General features: G+C 39.3%; 1 protein-coding gene across 3 annotated transcripts; it reads left to right on the forward strand.

Annotated features, from left to right (window-relative positions):
* The first annotated feature begins 664 nt into the window (after nucleotides 1–664).
* LOC127639728 (thromboxane A2 receptor-like) lies at nucleotides 665–9,762 on the forward strand. Of its 3 annotated transcripts, none has more exons than XM_052121906.1 (3): nucleotides 665–784; nucleotides 5,118–6,009; nucleotides 8,712–9,762. In XM_052121906.1, exons 2-3 carry the CDS (start codon nucleotides 5,203–5,205, stop codon nucleotides 9,066–9,068), a joined length of 1,164 nt encoding a protein of 387 aa, XP_051977866.1. In that variant the 5' UTR covers nucleotides 665–784; nucleotides 5,118–5,202; the 3' UTR covers nucleotides 9,069–9,762. The 3 variants fall into 3 exon arrangements, with proteins under 3 accessions (XP_051977866.1, XP_051977867.1, XP_051977869.1); XM_052121907.1 differs by having other exon boundaries at nucleotides 5,118–5,874; XM_052121909.1 differs by lacking the exon at nucleotides 8,712–9,762 and adding an exon at nucleotides 6,933–7,339.
* Nucleotides 9,763–9,766: the final 4 nt, after the last annotated feature.

The raw sequence follows: 9,766 nt of genomic DNA on the forward strand, positions 1-9,766 counted from the left end.
GAGAACGCATGACATTGATGCTCTACAGATGTTGCTTGTGCTGGTGTTTCAGCATTGGTCTGGGAGGCGTCTGAGTTTTCAGGGGGGTCACAAGGATCTTTAGGTTGGGCCATAACCCCCCCCACCCCCCACCCTGATCTGATCTGATCTGATCTGACAATATTTTGTCATTTAAATATAGCCAGTTCTGTAAATATGGGCTGTTTGTCATGATCACAAGTACAATTCCGGTCATTATTCACTGACGTCAGGTTTCTAAAATGCTCTCTGTAGTTTTCCTGCTGTCCTGCATTATTTAAAAGTAAAGATGGAAAACCATTTTCCCAGAGCCAATTACTGCTCATGCAATATTCAAACCAATTGACCTGCACATAAATACTAGTTACACAACGCACACACTTCAGAGACAAAACATTTGTCCTAACATGTTTTTTTTATCGTCTCAGATCATTTGAACCTTAATGGCTGTTTCTGGAAGATGCTGATATGGGTTTTTAATTTTAAAGATTTTTCTTTGGCCCCAATCCAGATATTCTCTCAGGACCATTCAGCGGCTCTTCCGGGAACCGTCTGCAGCACTGATGCAACAGGAATGAGGACACATGGTACTGTGAATAATCTGTGGATGACCATCACAGGCATGCGTGTATTTGAGCTCAACATCAGAGGAGTGTGCATGAGGGCTCTGGCGGGATGGAGGTGATAAAACGCACATCTTGAGGGTCTTTGGAGAGGCGCGCGTCACCGGAGGAATGCATGAAATGAACTTTACACGCTTTGAGAGGTATTAGTAGGCTGCTTTAATTTTTTGGGGGGGTTTGAAAATGATTAATGGGGTTTTTAGACGAGCCAACACGCAGTTTGCTAATTGTAACATTTTAATCGCCCATCCAAGAAATCCATGATATGAATAAATGCTTTTCTGCATAAAATCACATTTCTGTTTTGTAACCATTTTTGTTTCGACCAAAACACACTGGCACTGGTCAAACTGGAAACGATCACATTTCATAAGAGATACAAAGTTTTGACTTTATTAATCGGCATTTATGAATGACTAATAAGCAAAAAAAATCGTATCGATTTAAGATATATATATATATATATATATATATATATATATATATATATATATATATATATATATATATAGGCTATATATAATTTTGAATTTGAACCATGTCTATATAATAATTTGAATGATGTCATTATATATCATAATTGTTTATTTATTAGGCTACGATTAATTGTTGTGAAACACCTTGTGTAGGAATCGTTTTTTATTATTATTATTAATATTATTAATATTATTAGCGTTTTTTTTTGTTTGTTTGTTTGTTTAGTTTGTTTTTTTATAATCAACGAATCAGAATGTCATTGTACACTCAATTTTTGTATCTTATTTTTAAATTTACGCATTTCAGTTGCGTAGCAAAAATTCCATCCAATAATTAATAAATCTTCAAACGTTACATTTGAGATTTTCTATTATTTTGCTTTATAAAAGTTTACGCTATTAAAGTTTCTGGAATTTTGTTTTGTAATTTTAAATGCGTAAAATAAAAAAAAATAAAAAAACATTTTGAATGTATAATAGGCTATATAGCCTAACAGTGACGTCATAATTAAGATATACACTACGTAGCTTGTATGATTCATATTGGCGGAACATCTGTCTTAAACCGTATAACTTTAAGATATAAAGATTTTTCAACCTTACATTTTAACCACTAGTAGCTACATACAGAATCAGAATGATGTTATTAGCCTAAATAATACATTATAAAACATAGTATAACCCAGTTTGAATGGATATTGGTATATTTGTGTAACATCTTGTAAATCGCATCAATTTCAGATACAATTATTTACAGATTTTTCAAACCTGAATCAGAATGACGTCATTATAATACATACAGTAATTAAACATAGTTGAATATATATATGAGGGATATTTGTGGGACATCTTGTAAATGGTATGAATTTAAGCAAACGATAGAAGGATGTCACTGTTATTTAATATAACACATATCATCTCATCGTCATACCATAATGGAGGAATAATGCTGCATGTCTCTTTTTGCTGGTGTTTTATTGTCCTGTACATTGAAAAGCTGAATATCATAATGCAATACTGACGGTTAGGTTTACGTTGGGTTGGGGGTACAGTTAATAAAATATACTTTCCTCATCAATGCATTACAGACTGAAAACAACTCATTTCAAAACTGTCTTTTGGCACACCTCTGTGCACATCATGCCTGGGAAATGAAGCTCACACCTACCAATACGCCCAACAACACTTAATGCTTTGGCCACTGGGGGGCAGTGTTTCAGATTTCGTTACGCACAGTGCGATTTTAGCTAAAGAAAAGTCAACCTACTGTTTCCAATTTCACTGTGGGTTCACTAACCAGTCCACTGTCTGGCTGTGACATTTGCCAAACTTATTTTTATGCCTGTTATTATATAATTAGATTACAAGCGTGTGCTGTGGAAAGATCTGTGTTTGGCTAATGCAGTTGCTTTTGGAATTATGCTGCTAAGAGAGACACATAAACAGCATCAAGAGCTTCGGGTTTCTGTATACTGTATCCTCATTAGCCAGGATGACAGTAACCAAGCATTGGAAACAGCATTGTGATCCATCATCCAGCGAGCATCCTGTGTTCCCCTCGTGTATTTGGGTGTTTAGCCTTTTGGCTGATGAAAAATAATGACTGAGAGATGGAAAGAGATAATAGCACTTAAGGTATTGATCTAAATGTGGAATGCAACTGATGTTTAATGCAAATTGACACTTCCCATTTCTTCGAAAATGGGAACCCCATCTTAGACCAGCCTAAGGTGTTCTGGTCTTCCGGACCAGCTTAAGCTAGAACAGTATAAACCAGCTTATTCCAGTAGGGTTATTTAAGCTATTGGGGGTTGTTTAGTTTATACAACCTGACAAAATATGAAGGACACACAATATCTGAACTCTTTTTGTGATCAAATTCATCAAATGTCTTGCATTTCCACTTTACACCTGTTTCACAAGTTCAAGCGTTGGAAAATGCTAAATCAGTGCATATTATCGATCGCAGTTCATGTTTTAGACTTCGTGTGCAGTTGAACATCTGTTTAGAATCTTGAGTTCTGAACTGCTGCACAAGACTGGAAAAACAACACCCATGGGATGTGAGTTTATTCGTTTTGTTCCCAAATCAATGTTAGAAAGCTGTGGATTGTTGAGGCAATGTTGAAACAATGTATCAAACTTGATTATTTAGCTTAATACACAACACGCATACGCATCCGTATATACAGTTCTATCAGGAAGACTCGCAGATTTGAGTGAAAATTTAAGATGACATTTATTTGATGGATATAAAACAGAATGTTAATGTCTCTATTTGGCATAGGCCCTATCTGGCGGTCCGAAGAAGTTGTACTCGGAACCGTCATTTCTATCGGGAAGACACGCAGGTTTGAGTGAAGTTTAAGATGCCATTTATTTGATAAATGTAAAACAGAAAGTAATGTCTCTCTCTTTGGCGTAGGCCCCGTCCGGCGGTCTGAGGGAGTTGTACCCGGAACCGTCATGTCCTGCCGGAGATAGGAGGCAGGGGCGAGGAGCCTACTCCTGTGTGGGACAGGGCTCAACAGGTGGTGGTGGGGTGGAGGAGGTTGCCTGTGTTAGCACACTGAAACAGCAATGTGATAGATTGTGAGCAGACTTATAAAGCAATGGCTTACATGTGATTGGCTAGGAGTTGCCCCACTAATGGTGCTATGATCTACAGCTGCTAGTCTTCCCGCTAGAACTACGCTGCGCTCCCATATCCTACCGGAGATAGTAGGCAGGGGCGATGAGCCTACCCCCAACCTAAAGGTCCTTGTGCCCCCACCTAAAACTTCTGACACCTCCCGGACCAATGCTGGAACACCAGCCCAAGCAAAATGATCAAGAAGTGATAAGTCAACCTTATGAAGCACTACTAGGCTAGTTTAAACTCAGCATGAGTCGACGGGACTCAACAGGTGGTAGTGGGGTGGAGGAGGTTGCCGTGTTAGCACACTGAAACAGCAATGTGATAGATTGTGAGCAGACTTATAAAGCAATGACTTACATGTGATTGGCTGGGAGTTACCCCGCTAATGGTGCGATGATGTACAGCTGCTAGTCTTCCCGCTAGAACTACGCTGCGCTTACATTTCTTAGAAAGTTCTTACGTTTTTGACTACCATTTTTTTTAACCACGTTTACCTCTAGTTCTCTTGATCTTCAGAACCCATCATGTCCTGGTCTGAAGAACATATAATGTCATATCAAGATCATATTTTTAAACAACAAAGAACCTTATAGAGCCAAAGATTCTCGAACCATAGAACACACAACCATACTAATCTGTTTTATGTTAGAAACCTCAATTTTTCAGTTTCCTAACATCATAGTTTTTCCAAGTTTTGCGGTTGTGGAGTGTGTTTTCAAAAGTCTCCATTTTCGGTGGAGACAAATGCCATTCCAGTGTGGATGAGAGGCATAGACTTGTGTTTCATTTATGTCAAATGAAAACAGATTAGTGTTAATAGTGCAACGGTTATTTAATTTTATCACATGCAATACTGAACACTAAAACTATTAATTGTGTTAACTTTTATTTCATTTGACGAGTCATAAATCTTTTTATTCTTTATTTACTTTTTTAGTTTCAGTTTCTCAAATTATGTTTTTTAAATTAGTTTTTGTTCTAGTTAGACCAATCACGCTATGAATTCAGCAACGGTAGGTCAAAGTCTTGCTGCTGAAATCGACCACGTTCTCCAAAATTCAAACCATCGCCCTCAGCAATCGAAGCGGGAAGTGTTTTTGAATGCATGGGTGCAAGTTGGTGCCAAAAGTGAGTTCTGTTTTTAATTTCAAGTGATGTAAGACAGTCTACAGGAATGCATATTTTATTAACACTACCCCCTAATCCATAGCCCAACCCTAAACGTAACTTTCAGTGGAGTAAATATGTATTTGAGCTATTAGTTGTGCTAAAGGTTAATGTGTTATTGCAATTGTAGTACTGCTTAGCAATCGTTGGTAATCTTTTGACTGCCATTAATTATTTTGTGTTTATCTCCTCCAGGCCTGTAGATCCTTAATGTGAAGTTCACAAGATGAAATAATCAGAAGTAGTTCCCTCTGGAGAAGACACTTTATCTGCTGCCATCATGTTTTCATCATTCTTCTCTAAACATGGATCAGCCAATGAAACTCCTCTGTGCTTCTCGATCAACAGCCCTCCTTTCGAAAACAACCACACCATTGCCGCCGCCTACTTCTCAGCTGTGTTTAGCGGACTCGGACTGAGTTCAAACCTCTTCGCCTTGGTGGTGCTAGCCAAGACGTTTCATCACACCAAGAGCCGGTCCCGTTCCTCCTTCCTTCTGTTTCTCGGTGGCCTGGTGTTTACTGACTTCATGGGACTCCTGGTCACCGGTTCCATTGTGGTTTCCTTCCATATTACACACTTCAACTGGCGTGAGCTGGACCCCCATTGCCACTTTTGCAACTTCATGGGCATGTCCATGGTCTTCTATGGCCTTTGTCCACTGTTGTTGGGGGCCGCCATGGCCATAGAGCGTTTTGTGGGGATAAACCGACCCTTTGCTCGTACTACCAACATGTCCAAGAGCAGAGCCTTGTCAACAGTGGCCATGGTGTGGGTCACGGCAGGTTGTATTAGTCTGTTGCCTCTGGGGGGGCTTGGAAGTTACCATCTGCAGATGCCTGGATCATGGTGTTTCCTCAACATCAGCTCTAAACCTCTGGACATGACATTCAGTTTGATCTTCTCCCTGGTTGGTCTGCTGTCGCTGGTCGTGTCGTTCTTCCTCAACACGGTGAGCGTGATCACCCTTCTGAGGGTGTGTTGCGGGCAAGACGGTAGTCAAAGGAGACGAGACTATGAAGTGGAGATGATGATACAGTTGATCTTGATCATGGTCATCACATCTATCTGCTGGTGTCCTCTACTGGTAATTGTTGATGCTATCACTGCTGATAAAAAAAAGGTTAAACCAGCCTAAGGAGGTTTGCTGGTCTTAATTGTCTTGACTGGTCTCCCATTCTGGCCAAGCTGGTCTTCAGCTGGTCCTCAGCCAGACTGGCTAAGCTGGTTAGGATGGTCTATTTAGGTGGATTTAGATGGGATTTGAGCACCTGTCAGACTGGCAGACCAAGTAACCAAGCTGAAGACCAGCTTGGCCAGGATAGGAGATTAGCCAAACCAATTAAGACCGGCAAACCTCCTTAGGCCGGTTTAATCTGGGTTATTCTGCAGGCATCCTGTATCATGTATCCTGTCGTTGCTCAACTGACCAAAATGACCAGGAATTAGCTGCCATTATTGCATAAATAGCCTATTTTTCAAACCCTAGGGAGCTGCCTACCGCTCGTTGCCTTGCTCAGACTCCACTGACTGGTTTTGATATATTTAGGTTCTCTCTGCAAATATGGCACTGGTATTAGTTATTTGTTCAAACAGTCTGTTTATGCACTGTTCATAACACATTGTTCCCTAAATATGACTCACCAATTTTAAGTCCAGATGTCAGTAACATCTGGTACAAACTTGTGACATGACTTTACGAGAACTAATTCTCTAATTGTCCACGTCAGATTTAAATATCTGTGACGCTGATGGTTTGACTTTTTCGGGGTGGCATCTTGCTGGGGATGGCATGAACCCCCCTTCAGCAACCCCCACCACACCCCCACTTCAGCTCCCACAGCCAACCCCCATCTTTTGTTGGTGGTGGTGCTGAAGGGGGGTTTGCCCAGGTTGCCATACAAGCTAGAACCGACATACAATCCAGCATTTTGACGAAAAATGTAAGCTTTTTGCACACTAGGTTTTATGGTTTCAATGACACTACCTAACCTTGTTTCTCCTGGACAGATATACATTTTGAAGACCGTTGTGTCCTCCATACCTGCAAACTTTTATAACATATTGTTCTTTCTGCGATTGGCCACCTGCAATCAGATATGTGACCCGTGGATTTACATCTTATGCCAGGAGTCTAGACTGAGGCGAGTAGACTGACCAATCCGGTTGGCTGATCCAGTTTGCAATCCGAATTAACAGTGACCACCATTCACACTCACTCATCAAATGTGACATAAGATTGCTTTAAATTGCTTCTGCCATTTGCTCATGCATTGCAGCTACAGTGTAAGAATGGCTGCTGCGCACTGGCATCATCATCCACCTGACATCTGACTATGATTACCATGGTAACCAACATTTCCACCAAAATACCGTATTTACTCCAGTTATTGTTACTACTGTAAAAACAAACATTATTATAGGATTATATAAAATTATAAATGTATATATTATTTATCATAATATATAAATTGTGTTCAGTTTACTTATTTGAATGACTACAGTGACTAATATCACGTTCAAGAAGTCATTTAACTATAGAAAATATATAATACTGTTACAACTGTAAAAAACATAATTATGGGATTATTATGAATTATAAATTGTTTTTTACATTTATATAATTTGATATATAAATATAATACATTTTGTTTAATTCTATTTATTTGTTTATTTATTTATTTGAATAACGTCATTAGCAACATAAAAAAGGTTTTGGTAATAACAAAATTATTATAGGATTATTATAAGTTAATTAATACAATTATATAATACAGAATAACTGTAACAACTGTATTATTTTGTAATAAGCACATTTTAATAGAATTATTATTATTTATAAATAAATGTACAAATTTACATGATCTAAAAATATACTTTATTATTTATTTATTTACCAAAATATATATTAATTTGTTTGTTTGTTTGTTTATTTGAATGACTGCAGTAGCTAGACGTTCATAAAGTTACAGTTGTAACCGTAGCAACTACATTGTTTTGGTAATAAACATAATTTATTATAGGATTATTATAAATGATAAATAACTGCAGGAACTACATTGTTTTGGTGGAAAAGTTGGAAAATGTTTGTAAGAGAATGTTGTTGCCTCAAATGCACGGTGTGTGGGTTTCTCTGTGCTTGAGCATGTGTATATTTAGTGGAGTGAACACTGCTAAGATCTGTGATGTCTAGCTCGTGATTTTTATGACTGTTTTTTTTAATCCTAACTGTTCATAGTAACAACAAACCTCTTTGGTGTCTTGCAGGAGTTTAAAAAATAATTAAAACATGTCTCCAGCAGAGGGTTAGTGTACAGCTGAGATTGTGACTCATTTTATGTCCGTTATCTCTACTGTAATTTTACTAAAAAAGAATAATAGAAATTACATTTTGCATGAAGTAAATAAAGCCTTTATCTACAATGTACGGGAAAGTTTATGTGAGATTTACTAAATAAATGTTTTCAGAGACTTGAAAAACATGACCAAATATTTACTATTGACATGATGTCATTTTGGGTCTGGAAATTGTTTGTCTGACACCCTCACAGGACATATTCTGGTCTTGCTTTTTCTATTGAATAATTCAAATCAATGTGTTTTTCAAGTTATCTTGTAAACATTTTGTAATGAAACGCCCCTAGCGACCCAGTGTTTGCACCGCAAAGATTGTTTATTTTTAACGTCTGACTCAAGTGGAATTCAAGCGTTGGCTCATGCTCAGCGTACACATGGCCAGTTTTGTTTTATCCATTTCTCACTCACATACTAGTTTTCTGCTCTTTGCAGGTGTCTATTGCGCAGACTGTGTTGTCGGGCAGCAAGCTCGAAGTTCGTTACCTCCTTCTCTGGCTTCGTTTTGCGACGGGGAACCAGGTCATGGATCCCTGGGTCTACATCCTATTCCGACGTTCCGTACTGAAATGGATTTACCCCAGTATGGACTGGTCCCGTGGCTCAATTGTCAGCCTTTACCCATCGTTCTCAGCCTCTTTAAGGAAGCTCACTCGTGCTTCTTTGGGAGGAATGCTTGGCCATTTGGAACATGTCCGACAAATTCCAGACAGATCCAAACAGGAGGATACTCCCTTATCAGTACAAATCACTTCTGCCTCTTCTCAATCCTTTAGCAATTTAACAAATTAAAACATGTACTTGGGGCGGCTGTGGCTCAGGTGGTAGAGCGGGTCGGCTGCCAATCGTAGGGTTGGCTGTTCGATTTCCGTCCCACATGACTCCACATGCCGAAGTGTCCTTGGGCAAGACACTGAACCCCAAGTTGCTCCCAATGGCAGGCTAGCACCTTACATGGCAGCTCTAAAGTCATTGGTGTGTGAATATGTGTGTGTGTGAATAGGTGAATGAGTCACAGTGTAAAGCGCTTTGGTAACCGCTAAGGTTAAAAAGGTGCTATATAAGTGCAGACCATTTACCATCATTTGTACCTCTCTACGGGGAGAATCTGCAATGCAGTGCGCTGATGGCGTTCTTTATTTGCATGCACTGTCTGTGTTGTTGTAGCACTCAACTTGATAAAGCAATTATGCAAATCAGGATAACAACGCAAACACACCCCAAAATTTCTTCCGAATGCAATTCGCACATCACGAGTCCTCATTTTGTGATTCAGATCCGAGTTCTAGGTTGTGGACAATGCAGCAGATTATTAAGATTTGGTAAACATTACTGGGACTCAGGGCTGGACTGGGCCTTTTCCCAGTGTGCTGACGCACTTTGGGGCCATTCATGGGCGGACTGGCCAGCGTGAGAACCTGTGCGGGCCGGTGTGTCTGCGAAACATACCGAATGGGCCACGAGAAGCCAAAAGGACAGCGACCCCCCCC

This window comes from Xyrauchen texanus, chromosome 48 (assembly GCF_025860055.1).
Source record: "Xyrauchen texanus isolate HMW12.3.18 chromosome 48, RBS_HiC_50CHRs, whole genome shotgun sequence".
Classification (NCBI taxonomy): Eukaryota; Metazoa; Chordata; class Actinopteri; order Cypriniformes; family Catostomidae; genus Xyrauchen; species Xyrauchen texanus.